The sequence below is a fragment of the Drosophila obscura genome, unplaced genomic scaffold (assembly GCF_018151105.1).
Source record: "Drosophila obscura isolate BZ-5 IFL unplaced genomic scaffold, ASM1815110v1 contig_73, whole genome shotgun sequence".
NCBI lineage: Eukaryota > Metazoa > Arthropoda > Insecta > Diptera > Drosophilidae > Drosophila > Drosophila obscura.
Window position 1 is genome coordinate 2,226,845 of NW_024542865.1, and position 21,273 is coordinate 2,248,117.

A 21,273-nucleotide genomic window follows, 5' to 3' on the forward strand; every position below is an offset into this window, starting at 1 on the left:
ATCCAATCCAATCCAATGTATCGGCAGTGAGTCAAGTCTCAGTCCAGATAGAGTTGCTCAAATGTCAGAGTAGGAGGAGTAGTATGTGTGTGAGTGTGTGTTTGTGTCTGTTTGATTCAATGCTATACACGATAAGATATTGTTATCGACTTTATCTCTCTTTTGGCTAATGGCAAATCGCGCACGGACAGCCGTCGTCTGCCTTGGGTTAAGAGAGCCAGAGCCTCCAGAGAGGCGATCATTCCCATGGGTTAGTATTTCCGCATGCTCTCTGCAAAATTTATGTTGTTCTGACCGATAACTCTCTGTGTGCGATTTATTGATGAGCTGCTCCCTGTCCCTCCTGTACTTAGTTTTTGCACGCATTTAACAATATCTATAAGTAGGTATAAGTCGCCTGGTCTCGGTATGGGTATGGGTATGGGTATGGGCTGTATGTCGTATACGTGTGTACGGGCCAGGCAGGCGCACAAATGTATGTACATATACATATGTATCATTGCTATCAACGATTCTTCGACAGTTTGCCGATAGATCAGTTTGCGCGTGGAAGGCTTCTCTTTCCACCTGAAACTTGTATATAAAAAAGCACAACACACACATCATATTCACCCGCCGCCCCCTCAACCACATTATATGTGAACAATAAAATTGAATATATATATATTTTTTTGTATTTGTTTCTGAGCTTGCTGGTTCAGTCAGGACCTCGGGCGCAGTCGGTGCGCGGCGGAGCACACACGAAAACCTCTCGATTTAAACACAAGCAAAATGGTATGTTTACCCAAGGATCCCAGCTAGAGTATAAGTGACTCCCTGAATCATCATCATCATCATCAAATGAGTAATTTGTTAATAGTTTTATAAGTGAAATGCTAGCCAAATCGTGAAATTTTTGAAATTAAATTGAAATTCGTTATAAATGGTGTCTAATTTTTTTGAGCATTTTTTTCTCATTGCTTGAAAGTTGAAATTCAAACAAAATATAACAACAAATAAATAAGTTAAATATATCTGAAATTTTAGGGGTTTAAAAAACCTCTGCACAATCTCCAATATTAATAATCGTGAATTATATATTAAAGAAAAAATCAAGAACTATTTATATCATATCTTAGACAAGTCTAGCCATAAGATTAGATTCGGTGCAGACGATCTGTGTGTGTGCCTAAAGATATGCCAATCAAACTCTACAGATTGAGGCATTATATCTCTTCGCATCGAACCATCAAGAGTATGTGAAGCTTCGGCCATCAAGAAATACCCATACCCTATCTACCCATAAGAAATACGCTTTATTCTATAACCCAAGCAAGCATTATAATTGTGAAATCCAATGTTGTAAAACCGGGGTCTAACCGTAGCCCCGCCTGATATCGAAGCAATGTTTATGGATTGCAATATGACAACTACTTAAAGATCTACCAGAGGCAGAGGCAGTGGCAGTGGCAGTGGCCGTGCGAAAAAGTTCCTCAATCATGGTGACGAAAGGATAGAGATATCACATCAAATAAAAATACCAGCTACGAGTGTATGTACTCGTGCTATGAAGTGCCAGCGAGTGCTACCCTACCCAGGCACTCGTCGCTCTGGGGCTGGTCTCCAGTTTTGATAGGTTTCGCTCTTCCGATTAGTCAGCTGAGGTGGCTGAGTTGGTGGTGCTCGGGCACTTAGATATTATTATTATAATCTTATCAGTTTTGTGTGTTTTTTTCTTTTTTTTTTTTTGGCAGTATGTGTTTAGATATGGGCAGGGGTCGGTCTCGCGTCAAAGAGAGAGAGAGAGTGGAAGCCTCAAAAGAGAAGCGCTACGAGTACGGGCCATGGGCCACGGGCAATAGCGGATTGGATTACACTCGTATCACTCGTAGTGCTACCAAAGTTCTCTTGCACGGATGTCCAAGTGCGGCTCCTCTCTCGTTGGGACTTTTTAACCAGCTATCAATCGGCTCTCGTGATCGTTTACAAAACTTCACAATCGAATCGAAAGTTGAGTCTTTGAAGGTTCTTTTTTTGTGTGTGTGTGTGTGTGTGTGTGTGGATTGTTATTAATTGTTACTGTAGTTTTGACAGTCAATGTTGTTGGAAATGAAACCTGTAAAGCAGATAAGTTGCAAGTTGTAACCTATAAAGATAACGTGTGTGCACTTTGATGGCGTCTCTCTGCCCGAAATGATTGGCGTTCGAGCCTGATTCGAATACGGAAAAACCGGCGCTACTCTTATACTACCTACGATTTTGTGTAGCTGCGAATGCCTGGATGGCACTTAAAACAGTCTCCATTCGGCAGATAAGATTGGGTTTATCTCTGGGCAAAGAGTGGGTGAGCTTCGGTTTGCCGGTGCTGGCGGCCAATCCTTTGCTCAACAAAAACCATTGGACAACAACACATACACCGTCAGAGAGAGTGAGAAAAAGAGAGTGGGAGAGAGAGAGAGGAAGATTGGTTTTTCAGCAGAGGTATATATTCCCCCCCGATAAGCAATACGACCAATTCGAGTTAAACGAAGTATTTGTCGGTAGAGATACAGAAATCGGTCAGTAGTAGTTATGCTATTGTTTCGCGTCGGTGCCGTGCCACATTGTCCCCAAAAGTGTGAATATATGAGCCTAGGAGGAAAGGCAGCTGCTACTCGCTTGCTCCCGTAACCCGTAACCCGTAACGCCGTGGATAAGTCACGGATTAAAACCCAAACATGGACAAGATGTTCGAAAAAGTTCTTCGCAAAAGGGTGAGTTTCGTTTACAAAAGAAAAAACAAAGAAAAATAAATTCCAATTGGGTTACCGATAAAGCAGTGCCCGGTGCCGTGCCCGGTGCCGTGCCCGGTGCCGTGCCCGTGCCTATTTCCGGAGTATTAGATCATAGCCATCAATTTTTTAATATTTTTTTTGTTACTGTCTGAGTGGTTGTGCCTTTTATCTGTCCAGTAATCTCTATATGCTCGTATTTCGGAGGCAAAAAGCCATAAACTTGCCAAGTGTCGATACGGTTAGGTATTTTTGTAACAAACTGGCAGCAGATTTAATCCAGAATATATGTATGGGGCCTGACTTGCATGGGAAGGACATTCCAACATGTCACTGAAACTGTTAAAGCCATTCAGTGTACAAGTGCGAATATGCATATACTCTTTCCGATACTAGCGTTGATAGCGCCCCAAATCCATCATTGACGCACATGGATGGCATTTGTTGTTGTGCGACAAAGAAAAATCCAAATAATATTGCTCTGACGAAATTGCAGAATAAAATAATGGGTAGAACGTCCTTGGGATCCCCTCTTGATATTTATAAAATCACATCACAGCTTTATCTATGCTACTTTAATGCTTTTGATCATTAGAATCATTGCTTCGGTCAGAAAGTACAACTGTAGAGTGAGCGAGAAAAATAAACCAAAATGTTTGCATAGTTCCAACGCAGTAAAAATGGCGCCCAGTCAGCTTGGGGTTAATGAGCAGGCTGAGATGCAGATACCGATACTAACTGAGCCAAATGAAGCGAATACCGGGGAATCCCAACGAATCGATTCGGTTGCGCATGCTCATGCAGGCACGCACACATGCACATATGTGCATCACTTATTAGGGCTTTACTTTTTAGGGGAAATTCATCGCTTATTAAGGCCTTACTTTTCAAGGGAAAATCATCGCTTATTAAGGCCTGACTTTCGGCTAATTCTCGCTTACTATGTCATCGATTATGCTCCTAGGACTTCCCTGTGTTAAAGTAAACAGCCCATCGTATGGCAGGTTATCGCTTATGTCATCGAGCTGCATGACGTTGCCATCGATGTGTGGTTGCTTACACATCGCTTACGCGAACTGCAGGGATGTTTTGCAGTGTGTTTGTGTGCGTGTGCAGCAGGCAAAACGGAAGCTTGTATTGGTGCCATGCTCTGGCCCACCGAGATCAGAGTTCAAACTAAAATATCACCTTAAATCGAACTACATATGTATGTATGTAGGAACCTACATAAATGGGGCGGGACTTTATCTATTTTATGGCATAAGTACAACCTCGGCCAAAATTCCTAGTACATTCGTACCTTTAAGAGCAAAGCAATTACCAGGTTCAGTAGAACCCAAGAACCAAAAACAAATTCACCCATGGGAAGCTCAAACAATCAATTTTCATGTGATTTTTGTTTTTTATTTGACTGGGAACGTCATCATTGGATGCACTTTGAACCCACCCCATCAACTATGTGAGAGCAATTACTGTGTGTGTGTGTGTGTGTTTGTATGTCTACTATTCGGCCATAGGAATAACGGAGCAGATCGCAAAACTTCGACCGACGACAAACGACGTAGCGACGTCAATAAGTTTCGAGCGTTTTATTGGTTCCGCCAGCTGTGGCTGTGCCTGTGGCTGTGGCCCCGAAGCTGAGAATGTGCTTTGAGACGACCTGAAGCTGCCTGTGAATGAGAATGGAAATGGGAATGGGAATGGAAATGCAGATCTAATTCTCAGTTTGAGAACGGCTTTTAAGTGGCGCACAACACACAATCAGGCGGCGGGCATCTCGCGAGTGCGCGCTATTTGTTTTGTTTTCTTTTCTTTTTTTTTTTTTTTTGGTTACCTCTTCTCTTACCTACCTCTGGCTTTGTTGTTGCTGTTGTTGCTGTTGTCGGTTGTTTCTTTTTTTGTCTTGTTCGTTGAGTGTGAATAAATATCGATCGGTTGGCTTCAGATAGAAGGATGCTAGTGATATATAAGGATTAATATGTGATGCTAATGCCTGCTGCAACCGCTGCACAGCTGTAAAGCATTTTATTTGCGGGATTTCCAATACGTGAAGTCTTGTGTGCTCATAGAGTTTAAATCATGTAAACACGAAACACAAATATGTACCACGCACAGATCTATAGATGATATATGTACATATGTATGTAAATATATATATACGGGTACGGGTACGAGTGCGAGTGCGAGTACGAGTAGGAGAGACATGTGCCACAATGGACGTGGACGTGCATCATAGAACCTTTCAATTGAAGTGTTAAAATTATCCACTTAACATCGTTTTAAGGTTATACATTTAAATGTGTGTGCGTTGAGAAAAAAGTCGTCGATGCGCGGTTTCGGGCGCTACAAATGGGAATAACAATAACAATATCCGAGTATCCGTATTCCCCCGTATTCTAAACAATAGCAACAACCAGCACACATCCAGGTGTTTGCTTGGTTACACACACAGCAATAACAACAACCAACAACCAACAACCAACAAATCCCACATAAAAAAAAGAGAGTGAGTGAGTGGGAGAGAAATGATCTTGCACGCGAACAGCAACAGCTACAGCTACGCTACCAAATGCTCATTGCTTCGAGTATGCAAGTTAGACAATGAATTTCTTTGGCCATGAGCAATTCAGCGGTTTTCGACGCATCGATCGCATTGGCTCGTATCCACAAGCGCCAGCCGGTGGTGTCTGGCTGGGAGAGCTGTCCCAGGACAGCCACTATTATCATCTGAAGGAGACATTCCAATGGCACAGGCGTAAGGTGTGTGTGTCTGAGTGTGTGTGTGTGCAGAACACATAGGAAGAGCTAACAGAGTGTCCATATATATTTATTAACCCCATTAACCTTTACCCAAACATATTCATATTGATAGTTGGAAGCAAAAAAAAAAAAAAAGATTCGTCAGTCAGTCGACTGACGGTTGGTTGGGGGGTGGCGGAGCACATGTACCCTCCAACCCTTCTTGAGAAAAGTATTATTTTTGCTTTTTGTTTAGCACCTATTGGGGTGTAGATAATGAAAGCTGATTCACAGTTCAGCAAATAGAACCGAACCGAACCGCTTGATAATACAAATTCCTGAGAAAGAGCATATGTTGCGGCTTGTTATCGATTTGAGTTGTGTTCAAACGATTCTTTCTTTATCGCTATACCAACGCTGTGCTGTTCTGTTCCAGGGCCTCAGAGTTAGTGCAATGATTGATAGTATCCACAGCACGTACACAAAGCATACGAAATTCCACAGAAATAGCATACAAAATGTTATATTTGCGCTCAGGGCGGGACTAACCCATTGGCCTAGGGCACCCCTGTAATAGCCACTGAAATCTCAAATACAAAACAATTAAACAAACAAAAAAGTTCCAAGTTTTCATTTCAAAGAAGAGGCGCGAAAAAGAGCCCCGTTGAGGGTTGATCCTTTCTGATCACGCCCTGTTTACGCCTTGTTATCGATTTAAGTTGTAATGAAACGATTGTTTTTGTTTTTGTTATCGCCTGTTTCAACCCCGTTTCTGTTCCCCAGGGCTCCAAAGTCAGCACAACAAATGATTGGCTTCAAATACAAATTGGCGGACCCGATTTGGGCAAAAAGAAGAAGCCATCGAATCAGAATCGCATCAAATCAACAAAATACACATTGATCACATTTCTGCCACAGAATCTATTGGAACAATTTCGACGCATTGCCAATTTCTACTTCCTGGTGATGACAATAATATCGCTTTTAATTGGTAAATAAATATTCAGCGGAGCGCGAGCCCCACTTATACTCGTATGTTATATTTTATATATGTATATTTCTCAATACATATTTTGTTTTGTGCTGTAGATAGTCCTGTGTCGCCAATGACCTCACTGCTGCCCTTGGTATTCGTGATTGCTGTCACTGCCGCCAAGCAGGGCTATGAAGATATTCTACGCTTTAGAACAGATAACGTTGTGAATGCCTCACCAGGTGCGTACCCAAAAGAGCCCTCACCCACTCTATATACGAGGGCCTATAATATATAATATAATATAATATAATATAATATATATTAAACCATAATTATTTAGTTACTATTATCAGGGATGGCGTTGAGGCAATCATTAAATCACAAGATGTGGCACCCGGTGACCTGGTGGTGGTCGAGAAGGACTGTGATGTGCCATGCGATTTGGTGCTGTTGCGTACCACAGATCCGCATGGCAAGTGCTTCATAACCACCGCCAATCTGGATGGTGAATCGAATCTGAAGACACTGATGGTGCCCCGAGAGCTGCCCACCGTCGATCTGAAGGATATGCACAAGCTGGGCATGATCGAGTGCGAGACACCCACCACAGATCTGTACAGCTTCAATGGCAAAATCGAGCTGAGGGGCAGCGAGGGTCGTGTGCTGCCCCTGTCCGCTGAGAATGTACTGCTGCGCGGGTCACGGGTCAAGAACACAGAGTGTGTGATCGGCTGTGCCGTGTACACGGGCATGATCACCAAGCTGCAGCTCAACAGTCGCCTCACACGCAACAAGAACTCCTCCAGCGAGACGTACATCAATCGCTTTCTGATTGTCATACTGGTCGCCCTGATAGTCATAGTCACGCTGCTGTATTTCCTCAAACGGTGAGTGCAGTGCTCTCATCATCATCGGATATGCTGCGACTATATATTCTATTCTGTATGTTTTGCAGCTATAATGAGCTTTTTGTGATACCAAAGCTAACCTATCTGGGCGATGCCACAGACAGTTACAGCGTGAAGCAGTTCCTGCAGGACTATCTGTCCTTTTTGATACTATTCAACTATCTGATACCCATATCGCTGTATGTCACCATTGAGCTGCAGCGCGTCATTGGCGGCTTCTTCATGGAGTGGGACATGGAGCTGTACGAGACCGAAACCGATCAGCAGTGTGTCGTTAACACGTCGAACCTCAACGAGGAGCTGGGCCAGATCAACATACTCTTCTCGGACAAGACGGGCACTCTCACCAAGAACGAGATGAACTTCCAGCAGTGCTCGATAGCGGGTCGAAAGTTTCACTTCAAGAAGACCCGCCTCGAGGAGGAGGAGACCCACGCCCTGCTGGACATAAACAAGTTCAATGCAAGTCCCAAAAACTTTAATTCTCTTTTAATAAACAGATATTTAAATATTAAAAATTTGATCTGTAGGCGGATCAGCGCATATTCTTTCAGGCGTTGACCATCTGCCACACTGTCCAGGTGGCTGCTGGCTCGCTGGAGGAGGCCGATGCCAGCAGCAGCAGCACCGCCACCACCAAGAAGGAGCCAGCAGCGGTCACAGCCAACAAGTCGGGACCCCCCGAAATGTACTCCATATCAGACATCACCGAGGAGAGCCAAAACTCTAGTCAGCAGAGCGAACTGAATGTCAGCCACAACATTGAGAATTCGGTGTCCGCCCATCCGAATGGTGTGAAGTGGTGGTGGTGGTGGTGGTGCCACCATAACCTCCTCCTCGGATGTAAATCCCCTGCTGGTCAGCGATGACAGCTATAGCGTGGAGCGACGCAAACGGCCGCAGGTGGTTAAACGTAGCCCAAACTTTGCCCGTGCCGCCAATCGGGTGCACATTGCGCCCACGCCCAGCGAAACACAGATCGATCAGACTGAGCTGAATGGAGGCAACGGCAACGGCAACGGGAACTCCTCCCCCAGCAATGGAGCTGCTGGCCTGCATTCGCCACACATACGTCCAATTTCATTGCAATTCCAACGCTCTACCTCAGAGAGAGACCTGCCGCAGTTCGATGAGGCGCACAATGGTGTGGCACTCGGCCATCGCCGTGCCCACTCGTATGGGGCGCCCAATGCCTATCTGTCGCACCCCATTGGCAGCAGCAGCACACCGTCCACAAGCGCCATCTTTCGCTCGCCCAGCACCCATTCACGCGAGTCGTACGCGGCACCGACCTTCACCCGCCAGCCGACCATCCTGGTGCGTGCCGAATCGCAGCGTCGCAAGAACGAGATACGTGACTTTATATTGTAAGTTCCATCCGTTCGTTCATTGCCAGGCGCATTGCTTGCAGCTCTTAGTCCTTGAATTGTCATTGCCTTGCAGCACCCTCGATTATCAGGCGTCGAGTCCCGATGAAAAGGCCCTGGTGGAGGCCTGTGCCAATCTGGGCCTCGTCTACACCGGCGACGATGACGAAATACTCAGCGTGCGCATTGTGCCCCCCCACTTGGACTACAAGCGACCCTTCACCATTGGCAAGCCCAAGGAGGAGAAGTTCCATCGACTGCATGTGCTCGAGTTCACATCGGACCGCAAGCGGATGAGTGTCATAGTGCGCGATGCGGAGGGCAAGAAGTGGATCTACACCAAGGGCGCCGAGAGCTATGTGTTTCCGCTGTGTGCCAATAGTTCGGCGCAGTTGGTGGCCAAAACGGATCGTCATATCAGCGATTTTGCCCGGCTCGGTCTGCGCACACTGGCCATAGCACGGCGCATGATTGGCGAGGAGGAGTATCGCGATTTCCTGCAGGAACTGGCACAGGCAAATAGCTCACTCGAGAACCGAAAGCAGCTAAGCGAGGAGTGCTACTCAAAGATTGAGAGCGGTAAGTGCCAGAGCATCCATTCGACAGAGAACGAATCAAATGCTTTCTGCTTTCTGCCTTATAGATCTCGATCTGTTGGGGGCCACAGCCGTGGAGGATGCCCTGCAGGATGATGTGGCCGATACGCTGGTCTCCCTGCAAGCAGCGGGTATTAAGATCTGGGTGCTAACCGGCGACAAGGTGGAAACGGCCCTGAACATAGCCCTGTCCTGTGGCCACATACCGCCCGATGCCAAAAAGTACTTCATAATCGAGTGCAAGAATCGCGAGGATATGCTGCAGCATTTGAATGCTCTGGATCGCGAGATCATCTTTGGCATTGGCCAGGAGTGTGCCCTGCTCATCGATGGCAAGAGTCTGGCCGTGGCCCTGTCCGAGGTGGCCAAAGAGTTTCGGGATGTGGCCGTCAAGTGCACGGCTGTGCTGTGCTGTCGCCTCAGTCCGCTGCAGAAGAGCGAGGTGGTGGCCCTGATCAAGTCATCGAATGAGAACTACAACACGGCCTCCATTGGGGATGGGGCGAACGATGTGTCGATGATACAGGAGGCGCATGTGGGCATTGGCATTATGGGACGTGAGGGCAGGCAGGCGGCCCGTTGTGCCGACTTTGCCTTTGCCAAGTTCTGTATGCTGAAGCGACTGCTGCTCGTCCATGGCCACTATCACAGTGTACGCCTGTCGCTGCTGGTGCTGTACTTCTTCTACAAGAACATTGTCTTCATGGGCATTATGTTTCTGTTTCAATTCCATACACTGTTCTCCTCCTCCTCGGTCTACGACTCGCTCTTCCTCACGCTGTACAATGTGATATACACATCGCTGCCCATTCTGTTCATTGCCATCACCGAGAAGCCCTATACCGAAGAGAAGCTAATGAGGTAAGCCAAACAACAGAATTGCATGGCAAAGGAGAGAAATGTTAGATCCCTCTTTTGTTTTGTTTTTTGGTTGCTTGCAGCACCCCACAATTGTATAAAAAGAATACGGACAACAGGCAGCTGCATTGGCCCTACTTCCTGATGTGGGTGCTCTTTGCCATGTACCATGCGGTGATCATATTTTACTTTGCCTTCTGCATGTTCTCCTTCAACAATGTGATCCTGAGCGTTGGCCAGACGGCGGCCTTCTCCTGCTTTGGCACGCTGCTCATTTGGGGCGTGGTGATTGTGGTGAACCTCAAGCTCTGGCTGGAGTCAATGTATCTGTCGTATTGGTACATCTTTACGCTGGTTATCTCCATACTGGGCTTTATGGTCACAACGGTTATCTACAATGTTATCAATCTGTAAGTGCCTTCCTCCCAGTCACACAGTCATAACACTATTTTATTGTGTGTGTTTTTTTAGGGACTACGACACCGACATATACTGGGCCTACAATAATCTGTTGGCCTCCCTGCCAGTCTGGCTGTGGGTGCTGCTCGTCTCTGTGGCCTGCCTGCTGCCGGACTTCACCATCCGTATGCTGCAGCGTGGCCTCAATATCAAGCACTTTAGCATCTTTCCCGGCAAACAGCGAAAGCTGCAAATGCGCGAAAAATTCGAGTCCACCTACCTGTAATCCTGTAATCCTGTAATCCATCCTAGGCCATAGTTCTTTTTTTATACTGTTTATTTATTTATTTCGCCCCCCTTATGTGTACATATTTTCTTTTTTTTTTTGTTTTCTAAGAAAAAAAAAAAAAAACTATTGTTTTGTTGAAAAAATCGAAATGCTGTCTTTATCTCGACGACCCTGATCTCGCGCACTACTAAAATTCCTCGCTCATGGCAGATACAATACTATCTGGGTACTATCTGGGTACTATCTGTGTTCCAGTTCGGGGGGGGCGTAAGAGGAACTAATTTGCTCTCTACTCTCCATTGTAAATAGGAGCATCGGCATAGCTGAAGAGGCAGAGGCTGCGCTACAGTTTTGGGCGGCATTGCAGTTCTGTTATTAATGGGAATAGGCAAGCCATTGGATTGGATTTATTTTAATTTCTATTTATCTATAATCTAAATATTTTAAATTTATTTATTAAATGTGTCGTGAAGCTATGCGAGGCCTCAAGCTAATATTTTTTCTATGGTTTGCTCGTAAGTATTCAAGTTTTCAGTACAAATTATAAATTTATCGACTTGCAAGTATGCCCACAGAGAGCTTAATATATGTTTGTAAAATATGCATTGAACTGTACTCAAACATACCTATTCTATATTCCCATCTATTCCTATTCCTATATCTTTGATGTGCATCGCACGAGAGTTGAATGGTTTTTATTGAAATAAATTTCGAAAATATTTTGCACAAGAAAACAATTAATTTTTAGGCCTGGTTCGAGTTGATCCCCCACAATCTGTTTAACAAATGTGGAAAAATTGCATTTTGGTGACTGTAAGCACTCTGTATAAATCATTTATACTCGGCAATGTATAGCCTTTCATTTTGATTTTGATTCGTTTCCATTCAATAGATATACCTGAAGATATACACACCTACCTAATTTATGTATGTACTATGTAGATAAAGGAAAGCTTTCGAACATTTATAATAATTCTTCAATATTGCCATTATTTTTAGAGGTTATTATAATCCCGATAAAACAAGCTACTATTCATTGAAATTATTTAAAAAATGTACGAGAATTCACACAAGTTTATATATTTTTTCAACAGTTTTCATAATTATCGGGTATGCCACAGATATCCATTCCAACCGAATTCCAACTGAGTGGGAGTATTTCTAGCATACGAGCATTTCTAGGTTTTAGGTCTTCACATAGTTAAAAATTCGGATCCTGTTTGTATCTCTGGCAACATTTTATTTTCTTGTTTTGCTGCAAATATGCGAATTTTTTGGCTAGAATAGAATGGACTTTCTTAATGGTTTCTTATTGGTTTCAACGAAAAAAAAACAACCCAAGAATCATGCCCCACATGTCCATGTTCACATCCTTATTCTTCTGGCCACATAAATACAAAAAAGGGATGATAGTACAGCAAAATGAATGCAGCAAACAATTTTTGTTGGTTAATAAAGGCCTCACTTTTGATGAGGGCCTACATATAAGTCGACTCATAATTGTTTACTTGCTTTTGCAGCCATTATTATCTGTAATTATTTGCATTGGATTTTGGCAACTATTTTCGTTGCTGACAACGACTCCTCCCAGTCGGTTTCACAGTCCCTGAGTCATAATACTCGGAGGGCTGTCGCTGCCTTGCGTAGGGGCACCTGTCCGGTCGGTATGGCCCCAGACCCAGCCCCAGACCCAGCCCCAGACCCAGCCCCAGCCCCAGCCCCACTCTGGCCCCGAGCAGCGTTCCGTTCCGTTATGTTATCTTTTTGCTGCTGATGGCGTCGTTCTCATTCGCATTTCGCTGTGGCAATACCAAAAAACTTTTGATTGTGGTGAAGCCATTTTCATTGATAATGATATCTCTCGCAGACTGCTATGTACATATGTATATAGCATACGTACATATGTATGTATATAGCAGGCAGGGTACAACGTTACAGGTGCGACAATAAAGATACAGGGCAGGGGCAGGGCAGGGGCATGGGCCCGGGCCTGGGTCTGGGCCTGGTTCATTCGCGGCAATATGCTGCCCGATGGAATACGTTGCTAGAGAGCAGAGCTGAGCCGAGCAGAGCAGAGCACCTATTTGATTGGGTTAGCTGTGTTTTATGGAGAGCAGGCGCAGAGTTCGCTGGGTTAGTCAATGGTCAATAATACTCGTATAAATAATTCGATTGTGTTCCCCAAATCAAATGTTCGATGTGTGCTATCAGTAGTGTTATAGATTTCACTGACGCCCCAATGTATCTGTATCTAGCTACGTGTATCTGTGTGTGTGTGTGTGTGTGCATGACTATGGGGGCAAAAGAAATTCATAATCATTTATTTTCAACACGGAATTTAGTTTAGTTTAGGGCGGTTTCTCGCTACGCCAGTGCGTTAATTTATTCCTATAATACAAAAAAATTACTTATATTTCGTACATATTATGTCGCTGAACAAGGCATTGACGAGGCCAGAAGATCACCTATCGAACAATCAGACACAGAGCCAGAATCAGAGCCAGAACCAGCCCAAATCCACGACAATTATCAAGTATGAAAAATCCTCGTGCCTGTTCTGCAACGAATGGTTCGATGCACAGACATTCACAGTGAGTATATTCCAATCCATTCTGAGCTGTGATCAGTAACTGATCGATCTGCGTGCCTATTTTTTCCTTGTAGGAACATCTAATACACTGCGGTCAGGTGCTGGAGGAGTGCCCGAATAGCTGTCAGGTGTTTATACCGCGCATTCGCATGCGCTCACATTTGAAGGAGTGTCCGCGATCCAAGAATCTGCACAACCAGCGGCTGAGTGTCAGCATGGACCGGCTGGATCAGCAGCAGTCCGATCATCGGCTGCAGGTGCTCGAGCAGGACATCAGCACCATACGATCGGTGCTCAATGAGGAGATACGCCAGCGTTTGCATCTGATCACCGATGTGGGCAATATACGCAAGCAGAATCAAGTGGTCGAGGACTGGACCCGCGGCACGGACGACACCCTGGGCGGTCTGCGTCGCCAGCTGGAGGAGGAGGCCTCGCAGCGGGCCTATGTCGCCGAGCAAAATCAAATTGATTTCCAATACTGCTGCAATATCACGCAGGTGGGCTGGCTCCCCAATCGATTCTCCTTTCCTACAATTGTTTATTGTTCGCTCACTCTCTCTACCTCTGTTGGTGTAGTCTTTGAAGGAGCAAGTCGAAATCAAATTGGATGAGGCGCAGAAGCTGGTGAATCAGCTGTCCATCGATGTGACCTTCCACCAGAACCAGCTGAACGACAACATCCTCAAGCTCGAAGAGCTGATCTTCGAAAACGAAAGACTGAACCGGTGAGTGCTGGAAAGCCGTGCGAAAAAGTCTGTTAACATCAAGCTTAAGGCATCGTATTTTAGGGATAAGTTCTTTCGCATCGAGGAGTTCCTGCAGCAAATCAATGAGGACATTAAAACCAAGCTGGGCACCAGCGACTATGCCACCAACAAGCAGGCCACCCTGGACTACGAGGTCAAGAATGTCAAGAATATCGTCTGCGAAACGGAGGAGCGCTGCGATAAGCTGCAGAATGTGGTACAGGATCTGGATCGATCACTGCATCAGACCATGCAGAATCTATCCGATATGGAGAACCAAATGGCCATGCAACAGCGCCTCGCCAGCGTACAGAATATAAGGGGTAACTGCCGAACAGCCAGGAGGCACATACCTGATTTTTTTGTTAATTTAATTTAATTGCAGGTCATCTGATATTTCGCATTAAGGATTACTCCAAAAAGCTGGATGAGGCCAAGCAGTATGACACCATTTTGCATTCCGCCATGTTCTCCAATAAGGCATTTGGCTATGCTTTAAGGGTGAGACCTCATCCCATCCCATCTTTCCATCTAAAAGTGTTTAGTATTTATTTTGTGTATTAATTTACCCTCTCCATTCCCAGCTGGATATATATCTGAATGGGAAGGGCACCTGGAAGGGTCGTAATCTGATTGCCTGCCTCAATGTACTATCCGGGGAATACGATCCATTGCTGGCGTGGCCCTGTCGCCTGCAGGCCGAGGTTATTATCCGTGATCAGTGCTCGAATCTGTTGGAGGCCCAGGACTATGTAAAGACAATTTTTGTGCGCAAGAAGAGCGACGACTTCATCCAGACCAATCAGTACTTTCACATACCCCACAAGGTCATCACCAGTCGCAATTATTTGCGCAATGATTCCATGTTCATCGAGGTTCGCGTCATGAAATAAAATATTCTTTTTCGTTGTGGCACTCGTAGAGAAACGTCAACTATTTTTGGCGGTTTATCGCAACTCAATCGAGGGAGGTTTTTGCCCATCAAAAGAGGGCATGCCACGCCCAAATCGGTTCAAATATAACGAAGAAAACCAACAAACTTTGAATGTATTTTATTTTTGATCGCTATTCTTGGCATGTAGTTGTTGTGTCGCCTAGAATGTAGCAGCTACTTTGCGACCCAGCGACAGTGACCTGTGTCATGTAATCTTACATGTGTGCTACATATACATTTGCAGACAAAATTTTAAGTTGGAACTTTTTAGAAAATTGCAAAAGCTCGAAAAAAATGTTGATTTTATGCATTATTAAAAAATAAATAATAATAATAAAAAAAAAAATAAAAAAATGCTGCCCAGATTAGTGTAGATATTTTTGAACCCAATAAATAACACGACACACCATCTTCTAATAATTTATTAATTTGAGAGCAAACTGTAGAAGGCCTTTGTTTTTTTTTTTTGTTTTTAACCATTTTCCAAATACAATAAAACGTATGATAGATATATGTATGTTTGTATGTATGTATTGTATGTATTTCTAAAATTTTAACGACTCAAAATGCATATTTTTATTAATGTATAATATTTCGGTGTATGTTTTTCGAAAGTTTTTTAAATGCTTCAGGCAAAGGCAATAGAGTTACATTTTTGAGACACAGTTCGATAAAGTAAATCTAATCTTTATTTGTATTTTCATTGGGTTGTTTCTTTGTTTCTTTTGTTGTTTCTTTTTTTATTGTACAATTTAAAGAATGCATTCCACTTAATACAAATAAATAAATGTGTAAGGGTATATCGTTGTGGCTTTTGAATGTATGTAGTGTAGCAGTGTGTGTGTGTGTGTGCTGTGTGTGAGTGCGCGGATTACAAAAATTTGGCTTTTGCGTCTGCTTAAAACAATGTTTATAACAAATTGACAATTCAGGTAATATCTGTGAGCACTTAGTGTCTACAAAATGTTGGTCATCATGACGAATCATCATCGTATGATTGTCCATCTCCCTGGGCGTGTGTGTACGTAACGTATGTATACATATATGTAAATTATTATAAAATACATAGGAAAAAGAGAATACATATTCGAATAAAATTGGATCCTTTTTTTTTTGTTGTTGTATGCTTTTGATTTTTGATTTTAATTTGAATAATTAATAAATAGGAATAAACTTAAGATGAGCGCTGCTCCCCAACCAGTGCATAGAGGGCATGCTTGTAGTGGCCAGAAGTGTCGCCCTGCAAAAACAACAAACAAACAACAAAAATTTGAATTAAAGTTTTCATTTAAATGGTTCGTTGATCATATCATACCTTGATCCAGCTCTTCAGTGACTTGCCATACAGACGCTCGAATGCCACTTTAATGTCTGCCATATCAATCTGCAATAGATGGAGCTCCTTTAGACCAAGTTTTGAAACAAAAGAAAGGCTGTTATCTGCATACCTCGCAGCGTGTTATAATGACACGGATCAGCTGGGTATCATTGGTGCCAATGCCGGCCATGGCCTTGTGCAGACGTGAGGCAAAGTAGTCGGCCTTGTTGGTCACACAACGAAAGATGGCAATCAGGCCCTCCATAATGTCACCAGAGAACTCCTTCTTGATGGCCTTCTCCAGCGAATGGCCGGTCATGCCCTCATACTCTTGGAATATCTACAAAAAACAAAAAAAAAATAAAACTATCAATGACCATTCGGAGAGTCGCATTGCCCTGCTAGAGCCACACACACACCATTTTCAGTTGTCCGTAGTTCCTTTGGCACAGTATCATGTTGAACATGCTCTCATCGGTGCCGACGCGTAGTTCGCCAGCTTTAAGCAGCTCCCTGGCATCGTCCTTGGCCTGATTGGGATCAATGCGACCGCTCTCGTCGCGTGCCGCTGTGCAGAGCGACGTGAGCAGACGCTTAAAGTTGCCCGATGTCTCCGACTTCAGTTCGGACTCCAGATGTGCGCCGTACACTACATAAATGGAGTAACCAATGCCACAAAACTGCACTCAATACTCCGGATAGTTAACTTACAGCGTAAGTACTGGTTTTTGATGGTGTATATCTCCATGTTGGATAGCGTGCAGAGGATCTCGATGAGTACCTCTTCGTCTGTGCCAATGCCAGCCATGGCATCGTTTAGCTCTGCACAATAATAGTCGACAATTGGCCGGAGCAGACCCACGAGCAGCTTCTCAAAGTTTCCACTCGTCTCCGACTTGATGTCCTCGATCAGATCCTTGCCAAAATGGGTCTTATACTGGCGCTGGATCTCCTGGCGCTGTTCGTTTGTGCGCCGGCAAATGATGTTGATGAGCGCATTCTCGTCCGTGCCAAAGCCCTTCATGGCCTTGCGCAAATCGTGGGCATCCTTGACGGGATCAAAGCCTTGGGCAGGCAATAGAGTTGGGGTTCCCTAAAGAATTAATTAATTAATTATACAAATAACAAAACACCGTCTACGGATTATGCTCTGAATGAATGAAAGTGAATGGAAATGCGATTCCCACAGAGAAGCAAAGGGGAGTGCGGTTTCTGGGTGGTGCATTGGGCGGTGTGCCAGCTTGATTGATGACAAACCTCTTTGTGAACTGTGGGTGACCGATGCGCTTGCACCTGACCAAGCCCATGCCCATGCTCATGCCCATGCCATTGACTCTGCCGTTGGCCATGGCCATGACCATGCCCATGCCCAGCATCATATCCGGCTGTCATGGCTGGAGTGAATCCACTGCCAGCGGAGGGATAAGGGGAATTGATGGCTGATTGAGCGCCTGGATACGGTGCAGCAGCAGCAGCAGCAGCAGCTACCCCCCCATGCAGCTGATTAATGTTATGGGATGGGTAAGGACTTGTGTTGGCATTTGGATACGGTGAGGATGCGGATGATGCCGGATAGGGATAGGGTGCCGACATCGTTGGATAGGGTGGATAGCCCCCATGCTGACTGGGCGGATACTGCTGGGGCGGTGGCTGTGCATGGGGATGGTGCTGGTGGTGCTGGTTTTGGTGCTGGTTTTGGTGGTGGTGGCTTGGCTGTGTGTTGGCTTGCGGTGGGTATGGCGAGGAGGAGTATGGTGAGTTCTGCTGCATCGGTGGCACCCAACCAGCTCCAAAGGGTGGCGCATTTGTTGGTGGCTCATTAGTGGTAGTAGTAGGATGCGATGAATAAGGCATTCCAGAACCCTATAAAAGTCCAAAATATTCACAATTCATAATTAACTACAGCAACAACAAAAAAAAAACGCTCACCAAAGACATTTTCAAATTTCAAATTAGTTTCTGCAGATTTCTGCAGCACGTATCTTTGTACGTATGTATCTTTTCTTTTTTTTGAGAAGATGTTATCAATAATTTGGAATAATGAAAGTTTTTGGGTTCACATTCTGTGTGTGAGACAAACAAATAAATATTATAATAATATTTAGTGACCGAAATACTCGTACAGTCAAGGCATGCTCTAAGCGGACAGTCGGACACATTAAATCGATGTAAAAATTACTCATAAGCGAAAGGATACATTCCGCCATCGGTGATTGGGAAATTTCCAGTCACCGCGGTGATGGACACCACGAATGTTAATCTGCTGGAACTTTCTCTATACGAAAATAATCTGCCAATTTAATTAATTTAATTTTCATATTGTTAGAATGTTTTTTTTTCCCCAAGCCCAAAAACCAAAGCAAAAATCTTAAAGAAATTTAATTCCTAGTTGAAAATTTGTATGTACAACGTGCGCTTGCTTATAAAGTTTCAAAAGAAAAGTTTAAATCAACGTGCCAAAAATTGTGTTTAAAATAAAGTTATGATGATATTAACATAAAGTTTAAATTCAAATAAAAAATAGGGGTAAACGGTTTTGCTACTTACAAAGGGATACATTATGGGGGAGATTTCTAGGTGATGTTCCTGTGTGTGAGATTCAAGTACTGGAAAAAGGTAAAATGCAAAAAAAAACTCTAGGGTTTATTTCAATGCGGAAAATATTTAACTAACCGAACAAATAAGCAAAGGCAGAATTCTACAAAATTTTGTTTTTCTATTTATACAGTTGTCAGGGGGAAGCATACGCAAATGGGTAGCATATACTATTATGTACATATGTACATACGAGTATGTACCATTTATTATGTACAGACATCTAGACATAATCGGTATCTATACAGCTTGAAAGTAAAATAACCATGTGGCTTTCAATGCCTTAATTGTAATGACTGTTAATGGCGGCAATTATTTGATAAAGTCTAAGAACTTATTTAATTGTAAACAACACCTCTACATAGATAAGAGGGGCATTTGTAGTCGCGATTAAAAGCTTCTGTTTGTTAACTGATAAGTCAAATAATAATTTAAAAACAATTAAATATACAAATGCTAGTATGAGGACTTATCTAAAATAATCTATACAAATTTGTATAATTTCTCAGACGCCCAAACCGGCATAATTATTCAATTCTATTACTTGAAGCGATTAAAATATATATAAGCAATAAAAACTCGAATTTCGTGCTAAATTAATTCACTTTCGGTTTTGTTTACACCGAAAATACTTGCGATTTCATTTGATTTTGTTTTGTTTTGTTTTTTTGTTTAATATTATTTATGCACAAAATACAAACTTTAATTTGTATCATCAGTTCGGGATCGTAGTTTTATGTACTGAATATCCAATCAAATCAACAATTAAGGTGTCGAGTATGTCGAGCATGTAAGCAAACAATGTGGAGAGAGAGAGAGCAGCCCTCATAATATCTCATCTAAATATTTATATATATTTCTGTGGCTTACGTCACATACAGAATAACCCACATGATTAGTCATAATTTAATCATAATTAACATTCTTCTCGTACTCCACATCTTTGCTTTTTGCTGTTTGCTTTGCTTTCCTTTGCTTTGGAAATGACGCATGAGATTTTCCAGCTTTTTGTAAAGTTTCTTGGGCTTGGCATTGAAGATTGGGCTTGGGTTTGAGTATCCGTTGTGATGCCCCCCCAATTATTTGCCAAACTTTGCAAATATTCACAAGCCACCGGACCGATTGGATGGGTATGAGTCAGTTTTTAGGCCCTTTATTTACGGTTCATGCGTATTGGGAGTACGTGCACACCTCTCAGTCATTTAAAGGGAAAGTTTTATGGGAATATGTGGTCCCGGACACGTGTCGCTCTCCATACAAAGGCATACCATCTACCTACATATAATAGGCAATATTTGGCTGACATTTGCGTGAGTAATCCCATTATCAGGAAGGAAAAGTGTTTCATGTTCTATTTTGCACACTAGTAACCATGGTTGGAGGGGGGGTAGGATAGGGAGTGAGACAAACCCCACTATGCACTTGAGATGAATCATCTTACATTCTAAGCTACTTGCTCAGACATTTTTCGCCCACATCTCGCACAGACGGAGACGTGCGGTACGATATGGGGTTTGGTGTACACACTCGGTAAGCTAAGCAGATGTCTAGTCAGCGGTATGGAGCGGCTACTAATATCAAATGGAAATCGCATTGGTACTATCACAACATTTTAAATAGTAATTATTTCGTTGCAAGGTCGCAAATCAACAGATGGGTGGACCCCACATTGCACTCCGATATGGCAGGCAGGGCAGGCAGTCGCCAGTGCACATGTGTGGGTCCATTTGGAGAAAGGCAAAGATAAAGACACAAACGAATGCCGCCCTCTTAAAGTCGTCGTACGATATGTCTTTCTTAGTACATACCATACATATGTACATAAATATGCATGCATGGGTGGGGGCGGGGACGGAGGCGGGGGGATTATAAGATATGCACGATCTTTGAGTGTTTGCTTAAAACATTTACAGGCCACTGACTGACTGCTCTCTCTCTCTTTCTATCTCACTCTCTCTTTAGGTTTCTGGCACAATGTATATATTTGGGGAACAAGAAAATAAATCAATATAACCACAGAACAACTGAGTTTTACTGGCAGAAGACAACCGCAACTAATCAATCGCCTATATTAATATGCAAACCGTTTTAATTACTTTAAGTATCTGTATACCCGACGTCCGACGCGGCACGTTGCGTGTACTTAATGTGTCGAGGCGAAATATCTTATCAACCAACTACTTGTTGCCTCAACCACTTCATAGA

At 43.6% G+C, this 21,273-nt stretch overlaps 3 protein-coding genes across 7 annotated transcripts; 2 read left to right on the top strand and 1 right to left on the bottom strand.

Annotated features, from left to right (window-relative positions):
* Window positions 1-2,039: 2,039 nt before the first annotated feature.
* Window positions 2,040-10,979, top strand: LOC111065101 (phospholipid-transporting ATPase IF). 2 transcript variants are annotated; one of them, XM_041595571.1, is made up of 11 exons: window positions 2,040-2,732; window positions 6,273-6,480; window positions 6,579-6,704; window positions 6,806-7,352; window positions 7,421-7,835; window positions 7,904-8,172; window positions 8,204-8,740; window positions 8,817-9,319; window positions 9,384-10,197; window positions 10,278-10,604; window positions 10,666-10,978. In XM_041595571.1, exons 1-11 carry the CDS (start codon window positions 2,697-2,699, stop codon window positions 10,877-10,879), a joined length of 3,996 nt encoding a protein of 1,331 aa, XP_041451505.1. In that variant the 5' UTR covers window positions 2,040-2,696; the 3' UTR covers window positions 10,880-10,978. The 2 variants fall into 2 exon arrangements, with proteins under 2 accessions (XP_041451505.1, XP_041451504.1); XM_041595570.1 differs by lacking the exon at window positions 2,040-2,732 and adding an exon at window positions 5,299-5,510 and having other exon boundaries at window positions 10,666-10,979.
* Window positions 10,980-12,939: 1,960 nt separating this feature from the next.
* LOC111065072 (TNF receptor-associated factor 3) lies at window positions 12,940-15,155 on the top strand. Its single transcript, XM_022353039.2, has 7 exons — window positions 12,940-13,015; window positions 13,324-13,473; window positions 13,547-13,972; window positions 14,052-14,200; window positions 14,264-14,544; window positions 14,607-14,722; window positions 14,806-15,155. The coding sequence occupies exons 1-7, from the start codon at window positions 12,989-12,991 to the stop codon at window positions 15,112-15,114; spliced, it is 1,458 nt and encodes a 485-aa protein (XP_022208731.1). The 5' UTR covers window positions 12,940-12,988; the 3' UTR covers window positions 15,115-15,155.
* A 526-nt stretch (window positions 15,156-15,681) lies between these two features.
* LOC111065070 (annexin B11) lies at window positions 15,682-21,265 on the bottom strand. 4 transcript variants are annotated; one of them, XM_022353035.2, is made up of 8 exons: window positions 21,165-21,265; window positions 19,021-19,079; window positions 17,731-18,336; window positions 17,185-17,566; window positions 16,893-17,122; window positions 16,604-16,813; window positions 16,471-16,539; window positions 15,682-16,395 (listed from the first exon to the last, which is right to left on the bottom strand). In XM_022353035.2, exons 2-8 carry the CDS (start codon window positions 19,030-19,032, stop codon window positions 16,330-16,332), a joined length of 1,575 nt encoding a protein of 524 aa, XP_022208727.2. In that variant the 5' UTR covers window positions 19,033-19,079; window positions 21,165-21,265; the 3' UTR covers window positions 15,682-16,329. The 4 variants fall into 4 exon arrangements, with proteins under 4 accessions (XP_022208727.2, XP_022208729.1, XP_022208728.2 ...); XM_022353037.2 differs by lacking the exon at window positions 17,731-18,336 and having other exon boundaries at window positions 21,165-21,263; XM_022353036.2 differs by lacking the exons at window positions 19,021-19,079; window positions 21,165-21,265 and adding an exon at window positions 18,403-18,539.
* Between the last annotated feature and the right edge of the window lie 8 nt (window positions 21,266-21,273).